We start from the raw sequence: 23,087 nt of genomic DNA, 5'->3' as shown, positions 1-23,087 counted from the left end.
CACTCTGATACACATGCTTCAGTCCAGAGACACCAGCCTCCTAACTATTCAACTAACAAGACACTATCTCTTGGTTCCTAGGCATTTTTTCTAGCTATCTCCCAAACTTAAAATGCTCTCCTTCCTCCACTCCAACCACTGATATACTAGGCTTCCGTTAAGTCCCAACTAAAATCCTAACTTCTACAGGAAGTCTTCCCCATCCCCTGTGTCAACATGGAATCTAGAAGTCCCCCAAATTGTAACCTAGTAAGAGTTAATGACCCCCAATTTACTTAGCTTGAAGGTGAAAGCCCTGGGTTTGACTTTGTCACAAGAGAGTTTCTCCCGGAGGGAAAGTCCAACTTCACTAGTCTCAGACTAACAATAGACCTTAAAATAGTTTAAGTGGGGATGGCTAATCCCATCAGGTGTTAAATATCTCTTTTGTCCCAATGGTTTCTTCCCCTTAGGCCAAAATCCTTTACCCGTGTGGCCCAGCCCTTGGCTGGGTCTTTCCCTTTTGTGTCCATTGTGTCCTGCACAGTTATTCCCATTGGGAACTCCTTGTTTTCCTTTGTTGCCATTGTAAAGTCAATCAGCTATCCCTTTCATCCTTTGTTCCCATGTTCCACAGAGAGGTATTTAAGCTAACCAATTTTAATGGTTCCTCCTAGCAGGGTTGGCCTTCCCATGAGTGTGACTAGAGCCACCAGAGTTCCTTGAACTCTGCTTGGGAGTGTGGTGTGAAGCTCTATGTGGAGGCCTAATTTAGCACTGTACCCCTTTAATTAAAGTGGTTTTTCTGACTATTTAATAATTCTGTGTTTTTTTCCCACTCAATATCTTTTAATCCCAGTTCTTTCTCTCTGGTAGTTATTTCCTTTTTTTAAAAACTCTTTTCTTCTGTCTTATTAAGGAAAACAAAGATCAGTAGAAAGACAAGAGCAGTAAGGGTTAAGCAATTGCGGTTAAGTGACTTGCTAAGGGTCATTCATCTAGGAAGTATCTGAGGAAAGATTTGAATCCCAGATCCTTCCAACTCCAGGCCTTGCACTCTTATTTACTGGTCTACCTACCTGCCCCTATTTATCCTTTATAATATAGTTTGCTTGTATATATTTGTTTGTGTATCATCTTTTCTATTAGATTGTAAGATTCTTGAGGACAAATCTTTTTGTATCCCCAGTGCTTAGCATGGTGCCTAGCACCCAAAAGGTGTTTAATAAATGTTGTGTCCACGTGGAATCTGGAAGCCCCCAAACTTGTAGCCTAGAAAGATTCAATGAACCCGTTTAGTTAGCTCAAAGGTGAAAGTACTGGGTTTGACCTTGTGATGCTTCTTCCCTAAGGGAAAGTCTAATTTCACTAATCTCAAACTAACAATAAGCCTTCCAGAAATTTAGGTGGGGATAGCTAATCCCCAGAAAAGGTATCTCTTTTGTCCCAAAGACTTCTCCCCTTAGCCCAGGGTCCTTTTCCAAGGTGGCCCAGCCCTTGGCTGGGTTTTTCCCTTTTGTGTCCATTGTACAGGCATCAGCCCTCACTATTATTCCTTTTGAGAACTCCTCATTTTCCTTTGTTACCAATGTAAAGTCTATCAACTCTGGTCCCTCTGGTCCTTAGTCCCCGGGATCCCCTAGAAAGGTATTTAAGCTTCCCAACTTCAATGGATGCCCAGAGTCGTCTTCTAGCGCTGTGGCTCTCCCAAGGGCCAGGGACCAGAGCATCCTGAATTCAATCCTCTTATAGGCCTGTAGCCCACAGCTCTGTGTAGGGGCCTATTCAGCCCTGTGACCCCTTCCTTAATTAAAGAGTGGTTTTTCTGACTAATAGTTCTGTGCTGTTTCCAAGTCAACAGTTGATTGATCACAGGGCTAATAATGTTTAGTGCTGCAGTGTCTGAGAATTGAATTCAGTTTCAGATTTCAGATTCCATCTCTTATTTGCTGAGTGTTCCAGGACCCAGATCTGTTATCTTTTAATGTTTATAATCACATAATCATAGAATATTGTAGAGTGGGAAGAGACCTCAGTAAACATCTAATTCATTGGAAAAGGAATCCTCTTACGATATACCTAGTCATCCAGGCTCTTAGAATTGTTGAAAGTTTTTCCAGACATCAGCCTTAGACTTGGCTTCTTAAATCCATTTGTTCCTAGCTTTTTCCTTTTGGACCAAGTAAAACAAGGCCCAACACTTCAAACACCTGAAGACAGTTATGTCTTCTTGGCTAAATATCCCCTTTTCCTTCCATTAATCCTTTTTGACATGGACTCAAGCCCCTTTACTATCCTGGTTATCTTTGTCTGGACATGTTTCACCTTATGAATGTCCCTTCTAAATTGTTTTCCAGAACTAAACAGAATTAAAGTGTTTTTCAGGCATGAACAGTCCAGCAGAACTATCATCTCCTTATTCCTGGAGGCTATTCTTTTTTTTTTAAATTGCATTATCAAATTTTTTCACTCACCTCAAATCCCCACATTGAACATGCCCCAAAATCTATATCTCATTCTGCCTGTTAGTCTATTTCCTCTCTGTCAAGATTTTGGTAGCATGTTTCATTGTCCCCTTGAATTCTATTTGATCATGTGATAAATCCATACATCTTTCAAAATTGTTTTACAATGTTAATGCTATAATAGAAATTGTTTTCCAAATTCTGCTCACTTCACTCAGAATGGCAAGTTTATATAAGAATTCCTAGATTTCTTTTTCATCAGTTCTTAGAGCACAATAGTATTATGTTACAGTTATTTACCATACTTTGGTTCAGCCCTTAGGGCATCCTCTCCTTTACAAAAGGAGCTGTATTATTTTTGTACACATGTCTTTTTCTTCATTTGATCTTTTTAGAGGCATAGGCCTAGATATGATTTCACTGGGTCAAAGGGTATATGCATGGTTTAATAGCTTTTGGAGCTTAGTTCCAAATTGCTTTCCAGCATGGTCATACCAATTCACAGGGACATCAGTGTATCAATATGCTTGTTTTCTCATAGCTTGCTGTATCACTGATCATTTTCTTTTTCTTTTTTTTTTTTTTTTTGGCCAGGATTAACAGTCCAATGTGTGTAAGATAACCCGTCAGTTATCTTAATTTACATTTATCTATAAGTGTTTTGGAGCATTTAAAAAATATATAGGTTATAGTTTGGAATTCTTAGAAAATTGCCAGTTCAATTGTCTCAAAGTCTTTTAAATTTTAATCAATTCTTTATGTATATTTTGGAAATGAGACCTTCATCAAATAAACTTGCAGCCACGTTTTTCCCCACCTGTTTCCTTTTTAATCTTAGCTGCATTGGACCTATTTACTGAAGTAAATTTTAAAAAATTTTTATATAATCAAAATTGTCCATTTTTATCTAGTGTGAACTTTTAAATCTCTTTTTTGGGTCTATCCATAGATCTGCAAGGTAATTTCTTGTTTTTCTAATTTATCTATGATGTGACCTTTTCTCAGTCATATGTCTATTTAGAGCTTGTCTTGGCAAGTGGTAAGTGATATTGGTTTGTATGTCTTAATGGAGATTAAAAATCTCATTCACTTTTTTGGACACACTGTTGACTCATTGACCTTTCAAGCCACTGAAAACCCCAATTTTTTTTTCTTCAGAAAAATTGCCACCTTCCAGCTTTATGAAGTTGTTTTTGTGTGTGTGTGTGTGTGTGTGTGTGTGTGTGTGTGTGTGTGTGTGTTTTTATGACCAAGTGTAAAATTTGACCTTATTAGATTCAACCTAGTGCTTTGGAATCTAAAGATTTGGACCCTTGACTATCATTATCCAGTGTCCTAGTTATTTTTAGGATCCAAAGAGTTGATAAATATACCATCTTTGCCTTTTTTTTTAATCATTGAGATGAAAATGTTAAATAGTAGTGAACCTCCTTACCAAAATAACATTTAGCCAGTTCTGAATCCATCCAGTTATATTATCATCTAATTCATGTTCCTACACCTTTTCTATAAGGTATATAAAGGTTAATAAAATTGTCAACATTATAGATAGTGGAAAAGTAATCAAATGAGAAGATAAGCTAAAAATTGTGTTTGATGTCAAAAAATGTCACATGTCATGTTGATACAACTTAATAAAAATCATGCACATCATTAAAAGTGTCAAATAAATATTCCTTCTTTTATGAAATCTAACATTCTACTCTCATGGTATTTTTCCAGTCCTGGCCTTATTATCTGTTTGTTGACCTGGTCAAAGCTGGGCACTCCTGTACCCACCCCCAGCCCTTTTTCACCTGAAAACAAAAAACAAAACAAAAAAAATTCACATCAATATTCATGTGAGAACTTCTTAAATTCACATACATTTGTAGCTAGCATGTTTGCCTAATTGTTTATTAGTGTACCAGTTGTACAAGAAAATTGACATTGGATGTTGTATGGGGTGCAGTCATTATGAAGCACAATTATCTCTGTATCTTCCTTCCTTTAAAATTGCTGGAGTTGCATTTTTATTCCAGCCGTACCCTGGGATTTTGGGTAAAGTCATTCACCTTGATTAAACCATCGGGACCGATTCTGTTTGGACCAAAAACATAATCTTAGTTCATTTAATAGACTCATTCTTTTACCAAGAAGCATAACATTTTAAATACTTGTCTCATTTCAACATGATCCCTCTAACCTACTTATTTCTAATTCTTGAACACCTTTTATTTTCGATCACTTGCTATTTTTCCTTTGCTAATCTATTCTTCCTATTTTTGTTCTCCATGATATTCCTTATTTTTATAGCAAAACTTAATTTACTATGTGTTTCCATCATGAATCAAAGACCTGATACAATCTCTTTTCCATTATCCTTCCGCTCATCTTATGAAAATGTACTTACACTTCTTGTTCAATGTAGTTCAGCATTCGACTGACGTGGGATGCTGAAATCTCCCCATCCACTTCAGCAATATATGTGTAAAGAAACTGAAAAGTGCTAAAAGGGATTCGGGGAGGTCCGCCATCATGTTCAGATGATAAAACTTCACACACAATCTTGAGGGTTTTGGCTATGGTCTATAAAAGTAAGATAAAAATAGGTGGTTAGATTTTGAGACCAGCTTAGAAAGGTAATGACAAATAGTATCACTTCTATCAAATTGTATGGGAAGGAAATCACAAACTTGAGCAGAAGTTCTTAACCTTTTTTGTGGCATGGACCCCTTTGGCAGTCTGGTGAAACCTGTGGACCTTTTCTCAGAATAAATTTTTTTAGATGAATAAATCAAATACATAGATTCACAAAGGAAACCAATTATATTGAAATAATGTTAATAAAAAAAAATTTAAGTACACAGACCCCAGGTTAGGAACCCCCTATTCTAGAAAGATTATAATCCTGATATCTGAAATAGTTTCATTCCATTTTCACAATTATTTAAAAATATACTTCTTTATTGGCATTCTGGAAATGTTTACAATTACAAATAATAAATTGTATTATAATTATATTTCATATATTTTAAAAGCATACCCTAGATACTATTGTTAAATCAGTCATGTACCAGTTGTACAAGAAAAGGGTATTACCCTTCTGTGTTGCCAAGATTCAATCACAAAACAATTGGAGAGGCAGCCCATTAAAACAAATACCCCATTATTAGTACTTCAGACTTGGACAAGAATTACAATGAACTGATTTCAAAATTGAATAGGAGGTGGAGAGAATGAGCTAGATTGCATTTGGAAAAATTACACATTTATTCCAAGCTAATCCCTCACACAAAAATCACTTTTAAAAAACCCTACCAATATTCTGACCATGCCAATTATATACACATTGGTAAGATCACTGATCTATTAAAGCATCTTATTTGCCATAGGGAGGAACAGGGATGAACTTTTCCCTGAATTCCCACTTCAGTGCTTTCTTACTCATTTCTTTCTTACCTTAGCCAAAAGAAAATGCCATGAAGAGAGATAAAGGGATCAGGTACAAAGCACATAATATTTATAAATATTTCATTCATTATACAGCTGAGCCAGTATGCTTGCAAATGATACTCAATGTCACTATTGAGTCATCTGTGACAGAAAGATTACTTTTCCAGGGGATAAGAGCTAACCCTTAAATAATGCTAAAAATTAGGATACAACTCAATAGGGGTACTATGTACTAATTTAGTAATAGCATTTATAACCAATTATTTCTTCAGTATTTTTAGTAAATATAAACTATGAATATAAATGCTACCCAATGAGATTCTGTGCCAAGTTGTATAACTGGGAGGAAAAACCTAATAGGAAATGATTTTGCCAGAATGAATGGTTACATTTCCATAAATGGTTAAATGAATAGTTGTTATATTAAGAGTAAAACTTTTTTTCAGGTTGATTTTTTAAAAAAACTTTTTTCTTAAAGAAAAAATTTTAAGCCTGTACAGAGTTTGGACTATTACTGTATATTTATCTTTTTAGGCAAACCTAGTGCAGGTCAGACTATAGACTCAATCTCCAGCCCAAGAAAGCTGTGCACTGGGGTCTCTCAAAGGACCAAGGTCACAGATTCAACTCTCAAATAGTTTTCCTACTAGGCTAGTGATACTAGATGGCCCTAAGCAGATCCTTGAAAGAAGAATTAAATAAATAAACAGAAGATAAAGAGCTATTATGAGGCCAATGATACATTAGGCACAAACCCAGAAAAAGAGAGAAATCCTCAAACACCCACAAATAATGCATCTAAAAAAAATCAGTTCACTCAAAAGACCAACTAGAGGTTTTAGAAGAAATGATATAAGTGTTAAAATGGTATTATAAATGACATGAGAGAAATAGAGGAAAGAAATGAAAAAAAAATGAGAGCTATGGAGGAGAGAGACTTGGAATGAGAATGATCAGCAAGGCACACTAGATGTATGAAATGTTATTCAAGTAATAGATTTCCTGAAAATTAGGATGAATCACATAGAAGTGTTGTTGTTTATGACTTAAGACCTCAAAAGATTGAAAAAATAAAACAAATTATCACATATTAAAAAATAAATGTCTAGGAAACATATTAAGGGAAAATAATCACTGGGCTTCCCCCCAAATCTACAAACACTACCACTACTACCACCCCCAAATTTTAAAAAGCCTGGATATCATTTTATAAGAACTCATGAAAGAAAAGTGGCTGAACCTCTTAGAATCAGGAGACAAAATGAAAATAGAATCTACTGCTTACCTTCTAATAATAATAACAGCAAACACTTATATAGTGTTGTTTAAAGGCTGACAAAGTACTTTACAAATATTACCTCATTTTATTCTCATAACAACCCTAGTAGGTAGGTGATATCTCTATTTTACAGATAAGGAAACTGAGGCAGGCAGCGGCTAAGTGACTTACATATGGTCATATAGCTAGTGAGGCCAGATTTGAATTCATTTCTTTACTCCAAATCCAACACTACTATACTACCTACACCTGCCTCAAAGAAATGAAATGAAAATTCCTAGGAATATCATAACCAAAATCCAGAGTTTCCAAGTCAAAGGGGGAAAAAAGTACTACATAAAGCTGCTAGAAAGAGTTTAAGTTCTGAGAAAGAGTTTAAGTACTGAAAAACTACAGTCAGAATCTCATAAGGTTAAGCAAATTGTGGTAAACATGGAGTAAGCATTCCAAAAGGAAAGATAGTCTTATGACCAAGAATACTTTACCCAGGAAAACAATGTAGTTTTATTTGGGGGGAAGGGAGGAAGGGCAGTATGAACTTTTAGTGAAATAGAGGATTTCCAAACATTTCTGATGGAAAGACTAAAGCTTCATAGAAATTTTGATATACAAACACAGGAATCAAGAGAAATATAAAAAGGTAAAATACAAGTTTGTACTTGAAAAATATAAGGATGAAATGTTTGCATTCTGGTAGGAGTTAGTGGAGTGATACAAGCATCCTCCAAGAACCATGATGTCAGTAGAAATCATAGATTTAAATAAGATGAGGATTCTGGGAGTGATTTTTGTTATGTTTATGTGATCTTAAAAGAAAAAAAAAGGGGGGGAGTGGGGTGGGGAGGTGATGGGCCCTACCAGAGAAAAGAAGAATGGGGAACTTCTATAATGGGGAGCACAAGTAGAAGATTATATTTCTTGAAAGGTAGTTTTTAAATCTAGAAGTGTTCAGAAAATTAAAGAGAATAAAAGTTCTTTGGGGGTGGGGATTATAGGACAAGAATGGCATATCTTTGAATAGAAAGGGGTGAGATTTACTTACCACAGTTACCTCTAATATTATTTTAAGCCTATAAAGGTGAAATTAGGCATTTTAAAACTAGGAGCTATATGGAATAAATTTTCTTTTGCAGGATATTTTACACTTGGCATTATACTCTAAAAAAATTATTTTCACTATCTTTTTCACTGGTGTGCTTGGCATGGCATGTTACATTTTCCAAAGATTGAACTGGGAATCATATGTGCTATAAGAATTTAGTGTAGGATGATTTTGTAAATACTTATATGAATCACCAATGAACACACCATTTTTATTCCTATAGTGTCAAGCATAATCATTGACTGTTGAGACAAACCTGGTACCAAAGACACTGTTAAGAAGACTTAGTCTAGCACATGGTAAGCACTCAAATACTTTAAAAAATTCATTCATTTCATGACACAGGAACATAAGAGCTCCTATTCCAATCATAATAATCATAGGATCATTGATTTAGAATTGGAAGAGGCCACAGAAGGCATCAAAATAAGTTCCCTCTTTTCATATGAGGAAACCGAGGCGGAGAGAAGTTGTAACTTGCCTAGGTTATGTAGCTATTAAGTATCCAAAGCAAGATTTGAACCTAGGTCTTCTTAATGTCAAATCCCTCATTGGAGTTGTGCTTGGTTTTAAGGTACCACCAATAGACAATAGTTCAATCTTGGATGGCCACTTAAAATTTTCATAACAATAGCCTTGTTTTCAAGTTTCTTCCCTTTTTCCCCTTCTGGTTGAGCTGAGCACAGAAACAAGCTAGAAATAGGAGCTATAGTACCTGGATAAATCAGATTGCAGCAGTAGCCTCTAGTTGGAAGATCAGGAACTGAGAGGATATACAGAAAATATTAAGCCTCAAGCCTCTGCCTTCTTTTCCTATCTTTCCCCTGCCCTCTAAACCTTCCTGGAATCACCCAGAGAGGAAGTTCCCACCTCTCCAACAAATAAAAGGCTAAAGGTAACTTACAACTCCAAGAGAACTGCAAGCCAGAGCTAAAAACTTGAGCCATTCAATCTCTTCAGTGAAGCGTCCGACATTCATCACACTGTTAAATAGATCTGTTGGGAGACTCAGCACCTTCCACATCTGGGCCAGTTCATCAGCATGTATGATCAGCCTTCCGGCCACCTGTGGGGAAGAATAACATATACAGAGAATGAGGCAGGTTTCCAAGTCTAAGATCCACTGGCTTGGAGATGCTGTGCCTCAGTCCTATACCCCTCACCTCCCCCCGCCCCCTCCCCAAGCTGTCTTCCTGCCTTTCATCAAGTTGAGGATTCAGGGTTGGTAGTCTGGGCCTCTGCATATCAGGAAAGAAGGAAGAGAATGCCTTACTGGACACTTTGGTGTAGCCCGGTGAAGAGAAAGCTGGGTGATGACTTAATAATGGTGTCTAGACATGGTTAGAAATGTTTTGAAGCTTTTCTCCCTCTCAGACTACAGAAGGGAGATGGACTTGGCAGCAAGAACTTCCTAAAAGGATATGAAGTCTTGGACTTCATGGGAGGAGGAGGGCTGGGAGAGCCCTCTTGGGGGTGATTAGTCATAGAGAAGCTTATTCATCATAGATATTTCAAGTGGGTTTCAGAGCTCAGGCAAAGGAAAGTAGCCTGTAAAACAATCTGAAAGCTGCTTGAAATTCTGTCAAAATATCACCTCATGGATGCTAGCAACCCCTGGGGAAAACTGGGGTATCCTTTACTTAACTGTTTCTGTGTATGTAACTTTGAGTAGCAGGTTAACATGAAAGAACAGAGTGGGGATGTTTTCCAGCCCGTAGGCAGGTGGGCTGCTTTCCCAACATAGGTTTATTGGAGTTTTTTCTGTTTGATTTTTAGGTCAGGTGTGTGTGTGTGTGTGTGTGTGTGTGTGTGTTTTGGGGGGGTGTTTGATGAGTGTTAGTGGGTGAATCTGCCAGGATACTAAGAATTCAGGAGAGGTAGCTTCATAAAAGCTTCTACCTTTTGGAAGCTGAGGTTCTGTTGTGGTCTGTTAGTAAAGAAAGTAGTACTTTTAGACAATTTTTATACTATATAAAATTGTATTCTCAAATGAAGACAGTGTGACATACTTAGCCAAAGGGATCTAAGTTGTCATACATTATGACCTGGCTTAATTGGTATGGATGTTGAACAAAGCATTCTATTTGAATAAATTTTCTAGATAACTGAAGCTTGAAACACAAGAACTTTTTACAAATTCTAATCATTTTGAGGGAAACTTTCTTAAATACATTACCCACTTACATTTTTAAACAGAATTTATGTAACGTTTTATTTCTTGATGAATCAAGGAGCTAGGATTATAAATATTTGTATTGTGAATTAACACTTCTATTTGTACTTTTTAATCTCCTCCCTTTATTGTGCTTTTTAAAAATAGAATCACCTTCCTTATCTTACCTCCTATTATGGACTGGGAGACCAGATAACCAAATTGCTAATTATACATCTTGAACTGGGTAACTTCATCTTTACAAAAAAAAACCCAAAAAAAACAAACAAACCAAAAAAATCTTCCCTATTACTGTTGAGGGCACTGTTACCTCCCAGTCTCCCAGGCAAGAAATCTAGGTGTCACCTTCAACTTCTCACTCTTTTCTCAACCTCTCCCTAATGCTACTTAGTTTGTTGCTAAGGACAATTGAGTTTACCTTGATAACATCTTTCTCATACTATCATTTTTCTTCTCTGACACTTGCCATTCTTGATGTTGAAAATCATCACATCATACCTGGACTATTGAAATAGCCTGCTGGATGTTCTCTCTGTCCATAAGTGCCTCCCTCCTCCAGCCCATCCTCCACTCAGATGGAGGTTTGATGGTGCAATGAAACCCCATAAACTCCAATAGCTCCCTACTGCCTCTAGTATAACAAATACAATTCTCTTGTATTCAAAATCTCTTTCTAATCGGTTCTCCCCATCTTTCCTGTCTTATACCTTATTACCTTCCCCTCCTCCACCCAATATATTCTGTGATGCAATGGCACTGGCTCTTGAACAAGACATTCCATCTCCTAACTTCAGGCATTTTCAATGGCTGATCCCCATACAGGGAATGTTCTATCTTCTCATCTCTCTCTCTTGACTTCCTTGGTTTCTTTCAAGTTTTGTCAATTTTATCTTCACAACATCTCTTGTTCATTTGCCCCCTTTTCTACTCTAACACTCCTTAAACTGTGATGTAGTCCCTCATCACCTCATATTTGAATCTTTGAAAAAGCCTATCCTGCCCCAAGCTTTTCCCTGCTATAGTTCCTGTGCCTTAACTGTCAAAGTAGTCTTTCTGAAGCTCAGGTTTGACTCTATTATTCACCCCCTATTCATTAAACTTCGGTGATCTCATGCTGTTTCCAGGATCAAATATAAAATCCAGTTTGGCTTTTAAAACCCTTTATATCCAACCTAGTCTTCTATTTTTATTCTTTCTCACCTCACTCTATTTATTGTACTTTGTTATCCAGTGACACTGGCCTTCCTGTTTTTCTCATAAGACAATTCATCTCATGACTTTAGGCATTTTGACTAAATATCCCCCAAGTCTAGAATTTTCCCCTTTCTCATTTTTGCCTCCTGGCTTTCTTGATTTCTTTGAAATTTCAGTGAAAATGCTACTTTTTGCAAGAAGCCCTAGCTGGTTCCCCTTAATGCTAGTGTCTTCTTTTTGAGATCATCTCCAATTGTTTCTATATGTATCTTGTTTCTACATGGACATTTGCATATTTTTGCTGCTATTAGATCATAAGCACTTTGAGAGCAGAGGCTGTTTTTGTCTTTCTTTGTAAGTGCTTAACACAGTGTCTTACTCATTATAAACACCTGAGAAATGCTTTTTGACATTTCTTCATTCTATGGACAGTCAATATCCAAATGTCTATCAATGTCTTTTCAAAAACAAGATATATAAAGAGCTGAACATGCTATTTCACATGAGGACTGCCCAAGACAAAGCAGGCCTTGGACACAAACAGCAAATCTCTTAATGCAGCCTGAGATCACAGGACTATTTTTTCTGGCTATCCTATCCTTTTGTTAATGCATACTGAGTTTGCAGTCTACTAAAATCCCTTGATCTCTTTTTATATGGACTGCTGTCTTGCCATAACCTACATCTTTTACTTGTGAAATATATTTTCTGAACTTGAGTGTAAGATTTTATCCCCATTAAATTTCATCAGTTTAAATTCAGCCCTATTTTCTAGCCCAGTGATGGTGAACCTATGGCACAGGTACCAGAGATGGCACACAGAACGCTCTCTATGGACACACGGTTCACCCTTCTCCTGCCCAGAGTTTGTTACTAGAAAGGCACAGGGCCTCCAGCAGAGCTGCTTTCCTCCCCCTCTCCACTATGTCTGATGACATTTTTTCACATCCCCAACCCCTCTGCCCAACAGCCAATGGGAGCGCACAGGGGGTAAGGTAAGTAACTCACAGGCAGCAGAGCTGGTGGGGAGCAGAGCATTCAGGCCATTCCCTCCCCCTCTGTACATTCTCCGAGTACATTCCTTATTCCACCTGCCTAGCAGCCCAATGGGATGAGTCGGACTCTTCTGAACAATGGACTCTTTTACTATTTCCCTATTTATTTGCCTTGCTACTGACTCCACATTGGCCATTTTGCTCTCCTAATTCAAGTCCAAAAATAATTTCCCTTTTTTCTAGAGGAAACAAGCAAAATAAGAGTAGAATTAATCCTGCTGTATGTCATCTAATGTTCTATTCAATTCAACAAACATTCATATATGTCTTCCAGGTACTGGGGATACAAAGGCATAAATAAATAGACCATGACATCATTCCTACCCATCCTGATCAGGAGTCCTAGATCTTTCCCTTTTTTTCACTCACATATGATTTATTAATTTAAAAAAAATTAATTAAAATTAATTTAAAAACCCTTATCTTAGGGGCACAGCTGGGTGGCTCAGTGGATTGAGAGCCAGGCCTAGGATGGGAGGTCCTAGGTTCACATCTGGCCTCAGACACTTCCCAGCTGTGTGACCCTGGGCAAGTCACTTAACCCCCCCCCAACTGCCTAAGATGGAAGGTAAGGGTTTAAAAAAACAAACAAACAAACAAACAAAAAACAAAAACCTTATCTTCTTTCTAAGAAATTGATCGTAAGTTATCAGTTCCAAGGCAGGAGAGCAAGAAGGGCTGGGCAATTGGGGTTAAGTGATTTGTCCAGGGTCACACTGCTAAGAAGTGTCAGATTCATATTTGAACTCAGGACTTCCCATCTCCAGGCCTGGATCTCTATCTAGTAACCCACCTAACTATCCCATATATAGTTTATTTTTAAAGCGCCCCTTTTAGTTGTCTTCAGTTTTTCCTGGTTAACCTGAGCTCATTTTGAACAGTTATGTTCTAAATTAATGATCTTGTTCTTGTATGCATTTGTGATCACATTCTATTACTTGCCCTCATTTCTGGCTTCTGTGTTTGCCTTTTGGAAGTATAGTTTGGCTGAAGTTGATGAGTTCTCTGTACATTCATATCAGACTCTTTAGAGAACTTTCCCTTTTCCTCAATAGAACTGTTTTTCTTTGTTTTCACAAAATGTCATTCTTGAGAACTTGCCACCTTCCTGAACTGACTTCCTCTTTAAAGTTTTACTTCATAAGATACTGCTCATCCTTTCTCTGAATTTTTTGAAATTTCTCTTTAAACTAGGGTGCCTGTCAGACTATCTAGTTTTTTTCTTCATCAAAAATTTTTAAGATTGAACTTTTATTTTCTCCCAAGATTCTCTTCATTTTTACCTCCTAAATCAGTTCCCCCCTTGATGGTGCTAATATGATCTAGAATATGATTTTCCTTCATTTGTTCTTCTTGTCTTTTAAATGATGAAATGATTATTATTGTAAACCTAGAATTTATTAGCTGCCTTGCTTTGGAGAAGAAAGAGTTTCAGATGATGTCTATATAATTGAAAGATTCTCCTTACTACCATATCACATCTCTGTGCCAGGTTTGTGATTTGTTTTCCAAATTCATTTGTTTCCTCTTTCTGCCCAGGTGGTTTGTAGTATATTCTAATGACAATTTTTCTTTTGTTTTTGTTCCCATTGTCTTTACTCAATTTATTTTCATCTTGCTTCCCCAATTTGCTTCCTATTTTTCCTCAGAAGTACAACTTTATAAGATATGATGTGTGTGTGTTCAGAGACCTAGGGAGTAATATACAGAAATTTTGTACTTTTTTTTTGTTGTTGTTGTAGGAATGGAAGGTAAGGAGAGGGGAAGCATGTTGGAGGAGGGAAACCATAGTTGGATCAGCTTCTGGGCAAGCTAACCCAATGACTTACATCATGGAAAAGTGCCTAGCCTGCTCTCACCTTATTCATGAATATCAATAGCTTGGAACAGAGAACCATAGCACTGCTATGCCATCAATTTCTGTTTTTAACATTCCCATTTGTTGAGGCAGGATTTAGTCATAGCTTATGGTCACAATTTTAGAATTGTGATTTACTGGTCCAGGTTGTTCTTGGACCAGCACAGCTTTTAGACAGTTGATAAATTTCCCTTCCCATGGTGTTAGGGACCTCTTACCCGAGAATGAAGGATCTTTAGCAGTTCAGGTGTGAGTTCGGCCCAGTTAGACAATGGGATTCGCTCAGATCGCTCTCTCACTGGAGGAATCTCTCCTCGGGACATGGCTCCAAAATAGCTATGGTGAAAAAAAACAAGCATTCCTTACTTCAGTGACTGTTAATTACTTTAGGAACCTATTAAGTTTAATATACAAAAGGACTGGCTGGCTCTAGGGATAGAAGGATGGAGCCAGAGTTTGTTTAGAACTCACTGGTGCATATAGACATGATTTTAGCCAGCCCTACCTACTTTCCTTAAGACTTGCTTTTGTTATTTAGAAGGCACTTTTCCCTGCAGAAAATTTCCTTATTGGTTAATCAGGGGTCCAAAACATTTGCTCTCTTATTTTAATTTATATTATTTGGCTCTCTGTGATAAGTAATACTACTATAGAGAGAAGGAAAAAACATTCTCCACTCCAACCCCTCAAAAAAATCTTGAGGACCAAGCAAGAAAGGAATAAAGTCCTAGAATAAAGACACTAAAAACTGAAATAGAGATTGATACAGGGATAGAACACACAACGCAGACATCTAGGGGCACTGCCCCATTTAGGAAAGTACCCTTTCCTCTACCTTTGCATGTGGTATATGTACAATGGGGAATGCTTGCTTGCAATAAATGAAATGAAAATGTTTAGGAAAATATTTTGAAATTTGGCAATTTCAAAAAATTGTATATCGTCTAAAGTACCCCAGGTCTTTAAGTAAAAATTAATCACTTCTAAAGTATTTTTCACTTTTTACATGTCAATAGAGTTCCATTCTCTTTTGTCATGTTTAAAGTACACATTGATTTCCAGAAAATCTCAAGCAGCCAAAATATGTGATGTAGTACAAATCAAACTGGCTACAACAGAGGAACAATTTCTGCTGTAAATGTCAGAGACAAAAGGAGGAATGCAATTTTTATTATAGAATAGTAACGCAGGCAAAATAGAGTATAAAGCTACTATATAATATATAACAAATATTTTCTGATTATGCCAGGGAAAATTTGTTTCCTGGAGCTAAAAGTTCCAACTTCAGTTATCAATTTAAGTTGGGAAAACTAAATAGTATGTTATTATCAGATGAGGCCTCCTGAGAAAATATTATTGGCTAACTTCAGTTTTATTTGGAGAAACCTGGTGCTAACCCAGGAACATAAGACCTATTGGAGCACTTTGAGGTAGTGGCCCAAAGAATCCCCAAGGTTCCTCAAAGGTACTTTAACAGCACCATTCTTCCCCTAGCCAGCACTGCCCAATTCTTCCTCCCACTCCAAATATATTCACACTCCTATACCTAATGGAGCCCCCACTCACAAATTAGGCTACCCCTACCCCACACCTGCCAGTCCCTCTATATCTCCTAATAAAACTAATAAGGCATGCACAACCTCTGGATCTTTCCTTCCATAATATTTTCTCATATCTGTCAATAATAAAACACTACAAAAATATTCCCATTAGGCATCAAAAACAGTCAAAGTGTTCCAGGAAACAAAATCCTCCTAGTATACTCAAAACATTTACTACCAGACTCAGCCTCATAACTGAGTCTAAGAAGCACTTATTTCAGAATAGTGATGACTTCTTTATGAAGCTATGTCTACAATAGCTATTGTACCTGATAAGCTATCTGAGATACCTCTGGTGGTCTCTCCCTGAAAGAAGCTGAGTGGTGTGTTCATAGGATCAGAGAATTTAAAGATCAACTATAAAACTCCTTATTTGAAGATAAAAAAAATTGAGAGAGGTAGTAAGTGAATTTCCTAATGCTATACAGGTCAGGAGGAGAGTCAGGTTTTGATTCTGGTTCCTCCAAATCTAGTCACTGCTCTTTTCATATCATCATGATGCCTTAAAAGTGTTCTGCTCGGGGGCAGCTGGGTAGCTCAGTGGAGTGAGAGTCAGGCCTAGAGACAGGAGGTCCTAGGTTTAAACCTGGCCTCAGCCACTTCCCAGCTGTGTGACCCTGGGCAAGTCACTTGACCCCCATTGCCCAATTGCCCACCCTTACCAATCTTCCACCTATGAGATAATACACCGAAGTATAAGGGTAAAAAAAAAAAAAAGTGTTCTGCTCTTGGTATGGCCTTTGGCTCAAATATAATCAATTTTGCTGTCTAAGCCCAAACTAGGTTACATGCTGTTTGGGTATGTGATATAGGATCAAATCATGATTAAGAATTATCAAAATGAGTTTAAAAAACCCAAACAAAACAAAACAAAAAAATCTCTTTCCCTCATCTCTTGATTATAGACATAAGTATGAGTTGCAGTTGAAGTAGAGAGAATGCCTGGTTGGGATAAGAGGAATATACTGGACTATTCTTTGCTCCTCCCACAATCAGTTTTCCTATTCCCTACTGGCATTCAGTGATGAATACATTCATCCCAATACTCTCTTCTGGTGTAAAGTTGTTAGATATTGCGGGTGCATAGGGAGAATAAATTCATGATGAAAATGAAAGTCTTTTAAATGAAGGTACTCAACATAGCTGTAAAGCTCAAGAGGCATTTCCATCCATGTAAGTTACTCTCCCCTCCCCTCTTCAAGAACTGACAGAAACTTGTAGAGGTAGCCTGAACTTTTCTGTAGGAAAATGAAATAACAGTGGTGGCCTAAGCTTTTGGAAAAGCCTCATAGCTTAGCATCTGGAAGTTATCCCTGTATCTCATATCATATATACCCACCATAAGCAGCTGGCTTCAGAGGGTGCCCCACCACACTCATCTTGATACTGCTTTCTTTAATTTTTAAAGGTTCAGACATATCTGAAAGCCATGAAGATTGTGGTAATGAATGTTGCCCAACTACTGAATTTCCAGTCCCTGCTGACCTGCACCCCCTCTCAGAAGTTGCCCATAATCTCCAGTTTTAGACCCCGATGTAACAGATGACTGATAGGATAGGGTCTATCAGAGAACAAAAACCTACTCAGCAGCCCATTGGATCAGATCCGTAGGCTGGGTCCGGATGGCAGCTTTGGTAAACTGCTTCAGCAATTCTGGAAGCTCCGGAGGGATGCATATTTGCTTGTCTGTCTGAGGCATGGTTAACTTGACCTATTAGAGAGAAACAGTTAATCAATGGAAATACATTGAATCTATATTTAAAAATCCATTTGGTATGAATAGAGAGTTAATTGGTACTTTCTGAAATACCTTTTTGAAATTAGGGAGCAGTTGTTTAAATTTACTCAGTGGGAAAGTCTCATTCATTTAACCAACATATGCCAAGTAACTACTAGGCTCTGGGGACCCAAAGATAGAAAATAATCACAATATATGACAAGATAAAATATGGCCATAGTTTGTGATGAGTTTAGGAATGAAATCCAAAGAACTCAGAAAACTTGCAGTTAGCATACAAATTCAGCATGCAGGTGATGTTTCTGACAATGCTGACTGATTATTACTTCTTTGAGGTGGGAAATTCCAATTTCAGTTTTCTAGCAAACAGAAGTTCCTCATTTCTTCTCATGTTGGCTGCATATATCTTGATTGGGAGGAGTAGTGGTATCTGTTTTCTTGTTATTTTGCAGTCATTTAATTTCTTCCTATTCTGAGATCTCATAGAACTTCATGTAATGATCAGCCCCTCATGAGGGCCTATATAAACTAGTTCTAAGCATGTCCAGATTAGCCCAGATTACATTTAATAAAGTAGAGAAAGAAAGAAGGCAATGAACAAAGGAAAATGTGGAGACCTCCATAATGATGTGTTATGAAATTTTAGATTGTCAAAACTGGAAAGTACCTTAGAGATCCTCTCATTGAGCTTGTTTTACATTTGCACAAACTGAGGTTCTATATATAACTGATTTCATAAAATCACTTAGCAAATTAGTAGCAGAGCCAGTACCAGAACCCAGATCTCCTGATCCTTAGAGTTCGGTGTTTTTTTTCCCACTACAATCCTGATGCTCTCACTTGTGCTCCAGGCCCATCTTTTCTGCAACTTAGAACCTCCCTCCAAGACACTGAGGAGGTAGTATCATATTGTGGAGAGAATAATAGATTAGGAGTCAGAAAACCTAGATTAGAATCTAGGCACCTGTGACCTTGGGCAAGTGATTTCACTTCTCTGATTTCCTTTCAGTTTCCTCACCTGTAAGATGAGAGAATGCTACAAGATGACTTCTAAGTGCCTTGCAATAAGCTTATAATTATATTGTCTAAATTTCAATGCCTTATTTATACTTGGGATATCCAAATCCAAACTTATCTCCTCCACAAGTGAATTTTCCATCATAAATTTCTCATTTGTCTTAAGGATAATTGTTTCAGTTACTATGGCTATTTTTTTTTTTGCTTAGAAATCTGAAAAGATTTCTCATATTCCTTTAACCAAATCTGTCATAAAATTCTAAATATTTCTCCTTCAAAAAAGATATTAGATTCCTCCCTTTCTTTCAATTCCCATTCATATCACCTATTTAAGTCCTTGATCCTCTTGACTTCAAATCTGTATTTCCACTTAGTATACCGCTTCCTGTCCTCCCCCAGCCCATCTCTCAATCTCCAGCTGTTTTACTCTCTGAACTTCATCATCCTGATTAGCCAAAGTCCTGACAACTATCAAACTAATTGTCCTAAAACTCTGCTTCAATCATATCTCTGTTCTGCTCAATAGCTGCTAGTGCTTTTTTATGTTCAGGAAAGGGTAAATTAAATACCAAGTCAAAACACTTTTACTTGGTTTTCAAAAACGTTATGGATATGACTTATCCAAACTACTTTCTTAATGCTGGGTAACATATACCCTTTTCCCCAAGTGGTCAGTCCACTGAATACATCATATTCATTCCATTTTCCCTCTATGTTTTTGTTTATACTGTTCCTCCTGAGAATTTCTTTTCCATTCCCATGCATCTATACAATTTCTATCCTTTAAAGAATTATTGCCCTCATGAAACTTCCTCAGCCAAATCTTCACTCCTTTTCTGACCTTCAAAAAATATCTATTATCTGTATCATAGATTTGGGCCCTTAATTAGATTCCATGTTGTTTTGTTCGCTAAAGTTTCACGTAAGTGGGCTTTGTCTCCCTGTGGTGAAGACACTTTATCCCTGTTTAAAAAAGAAATCCACCCAAAAAAAGCCTTGTTAAATCCCATTTAAATGTTGTTTTTTAAAAGCTTGTTCTGGAAACTGGCCCTTTGAGAAAAGAGTTTCTGCTATAAGCTGAAATTATGTAACTCCAAAGCACTCTTTATCAGAAAGGAGGCTGTAAAAGTACTGGTTGCTAAGGGAACAATTAAATTCAAATTTCAGTCCACATTAGACACAGTAAAAGTATTGATCAGAAGGGAGGAAGAAAGCCTTGAAGCAAGTTAGAAAAGCAGCTGAAAACTTATTTTGGTTGCAAAAAAAGGAGCAACCATGGAGTTTCAAACAGAATACATAGTGGCATCCTGGTGCTAAGTAATTTTCCTCTTTCAGGAGGAAACAAGAGCTGAGAGTTTGATAAGAAAAGAAGCCTAACTCCTGGCAGGAAGGAGCCTTAGAAAAGCTAAACCAATGCCTGCCTTTTTATTAGTTCACATGCAGATAGTTAAATCTCATTTAATGGATGAGTTATAGAGGCTGGTTTGCCCAAGAAATAATACTAACTCACATTTGCATAGCACTTTACTGTATTCAAAGGCTAAAAAAGGCCTCTGAAATCTGGGAGAATTATGGGGCTATAGAGGTCCTAGGGAAGTTTTTTTGCTCTTAAGAAAAACAAACTGAATGAAAAAGAAAGGATTTTCTTAAGAGAAAGGAATTAGGTTAAACTATTTTAATAAATATTATGAAAGGTGTCAAATTATACCTGTGTCAATTAAAAAAAACTTCCTCCAATTTAAATTTTTTCTTCTAAATAGTGAGTTTTCTTGTGCTCTCTTCCTTCTTTCCTTCCTCCCTTCTTCCTTCCTTCCCCCATTGGCTTCCATGCCATTCTCTAGTTGTAGCTCTTTCTCACTGTCTATTTTTCTCTTCTCTTCCTCCTCCATTGCAAAACGATTTAGAATTTCCCTACATGTTTTGAGCTACTTCAAAGGGACACATACTAATTGCCTAGCAATCCTTTTATTTATATTTTATTAATGGATTCTTGAAAATAACTGTTCCTGACAATTTTTCAGGCATCAGTTTTTTTCCTCTCTTTGGCCTTACTCTTGACTGATGCCTTCTCTTTTTCATTGAGATCAGAGCTATGTGGCATGTACTTCTGCATGTACTTTTGTCCTCATTTTGCTACATCTGTGTCCAAAGGCTTAGGCCACCACTGGTATTTCATTTTCCTACAGAAAAGTTCAGGCTACCTCTACAAGTTTCTGTCAGTTCTTGAAGAGGGGAGGGGAGAGTAACACATGGATAGAAATGCCTCTTGAGCTTTACAGCTCTGTGTTGAGCACCTTCATTTAAAAGACTTTCATTTTCACCATGACATCCTATCCACCAGCAATATCTAGCAACTTTACACCAGAAGAAAGTATTGGGAAGAATGTATTCATTACTGAATGCCAGTAGGGAATAGGAAAATTGATTGTGGGAGTAGCAAAGAATAGTCCAGTATATTCCTCTTATCCCAACCAGGCATTCTCTGTACTTCAGCTACAACTCATATTTATGTCTATAATAAAGACGTGGGGAAAAGAGTTTTTTTGTTTTGTTTTGTTTGGATTTTTAAAATTCATTTTGATAATTCTTTGATCAATAATTGATTTGATCCCATATCACATACCCAAACAGCATGTAACCTAGTTTGGGCTTAGACAGCAAAATTGATTAGATTTGACAGAGTCCCTTCTATTCCTATTTCCTAAATACTCTCCTTCCACCAGGTCATTCCTTTTCAACCTAGCTTCCATCCCCACCAACCTATTGAAGCTACTCTCTTAAAGGTCATCCATGAGTGATTCCTTACCACTAAATTCAATTGCTTTTGCTCAGCCCCATTTCCCTTGACTTCTCTGCTGCATTTGGTGTTAACTGTGCTTCAAGAAACTCTTCCTCAGCTTTTCTGACTCTATATTCATCTTTTTCCCCTTTTACTTCTTGAACTACTATTTCTTGGTTCTTTCTTCTTTTGGTATTGGTTTTCTCATCTTCTTCCTACTCTGTAACCGTGAGCTTTCCTTAAGGCTCAATCAATAAAGTCCTATCTATGCCTTTACTTGCACTCACCATGACATTGACTTCATCATCTTACCCATCTGTTTTAGCTTCCTCTTTCAAATTCCTTATCCCTATTAACTAGTATAATTTTTAAAATAATTTATTCGTAAAACCTTGGAATAATCTTTGATTCAACCCTTTCTTTCATCCCCCATGTTTAGTTGGTCACAGAATCCCATTAACTTTTCCTTTGAAATATTCTGTTTCACTCCATTTTCACTGCCACCTACTTGATCTGGGCCCTCTTCATCTTATTTTCACATTAATACAAGAGTCTATTAGCTGTGGTCCTCTTTTTTTCTAATTGCAGAATTATACATTCTAGACTGTAAGAGCCTAAGAGAGCATCTAATCCAGTGTAACCCAACTCAACCAGCTTAATCCAGTAGTACCTATGAAAGCTTTATCTGATAATAGGTCTCTAAGCAGTTCATACTACACCCTGTCCCCTCAGTGATGTGCTAGGTGGGGAGCAATGGCCACCAGTAATCTTCATCTTCCTCCACCCCAACAAATACATATTGATTCAGAGACTTTGCTATTGTTTCCATTTCTGTTTTCCATGCCATCAACTCAAGGCTTTAGGGAAATGAAAAGTAATTCCTCCTGATCAAAAAAAAAAAAAAAAAAAAAAAAAAAGTGAGTTGAACTTCAATCCCCATGTCTAGCATGAAACCTTTCCAAATTATTTCACTCCTTGTTCTATACAATGTAGCACATTGTTATAGAATCAGAGAATGTTTAATTTGAAAAGGACTTTTAAAGATCTCTCTCTAGACCACCTTTTAAGTTTATGATCTGTTGCTCTGTATCACTGGATGTTTCAATTCAATGCAATAAACATTTATTAAATTTCTACTATGTGTAAGACAAGGTGCTAGAAGGTGGAGGTACAGTGATAAAATTGAAAACATTTTTGCCCTCAAGGCATTTACATTCTACTTGGAGGTTAGGTGGGAATATAACATTTAAACAAATATAATTTGATGAGGAAAGAGAAAACTAACATCTAGAAAGATTTAATGGCATGGTGGACTGGGCACTGGACTTGGAATCAAGAAGATCCAGGTTCAAATCTTACTGAAGACACTAACTTGATTGTGACTCTGGAATAGTTATTTAAACTCTCTGTGC

The 23,087-nt window shown here is 37.1% G+C and overlaps 1 protein-coding gene across 1 annotated transcript; it reads right to left on the bottom strand.

Moving 5' to 3' along the window:
* Positions 1-4,345: 4,345 nt before the first annotated feature.
* Positions 4,346-17,840, bottom strand: ROPN1 (rhophilin associated tail protein 1). The gene is made up of 5 exons (XM_044666732.1): positions 17,725-17,840; positions 14,759-14,876; positions 9,165-9,326; positions 4,837-5,012; positions 4,346-4,523 (listed from the first exon to the last, which is right to left on the bottom strand). Exons 1-5 carry the CDS (start codon positions 17,838-17,840, stop codon positions 4,457-4,459), a joined length of 639 nt encoding a protein of 212 aa, XP_044522667.1. The 3' UTR covers positions 4,346-4,456.
* Between the last annotated feature and the right edge of the window lie 5,247 nt (positions 17,841-23,087).

This window comes from Gracilinanus agilis, chromosome 3, assembly GCF_016433145.1.
Source record: "Gracilinanus agilis isolate LMUSP501 chromosome 3, AgileGrace, whole genome shotgun sequence".
In the NCBI taxonomy this organism is placed as follows: domain Eukaryota; kingdom Metazoa; phylum Chordata; class Mammalia; order Didelphimorphia; family Didelphidae; genus Gracilinanus; species Gracilinanus agilis.
This window is presented reverse-complemented; position numbering and strand designations above follow the sequence as displayed.

Excerpts from the sequence above, each read along its gene's own strand:
- ROPN1 (XM_044666732.1), bottom strand. The coding sequence starts at position 17,840 with ATGCCTCAGACAGACAAGCAAATATGCATCCCTCCGGAGCTTCCAGAA. Across the intron at positions 14,877-17,724 it reads CTGATCCAATGGGCTGCTGA|CTATTTTGGAGCCATGTCCC; the intron begins GTAGGTTTTTGT and ends TTTTCACCATAG. Across the intron at positions 5,013-9,164 it reads CTTGCAGTTCTCTTGGAGTT|ACCATAGCCAAAACCCTCAA; the intron begins GTAAGTTACCTT and ends TTACTTTTATAG.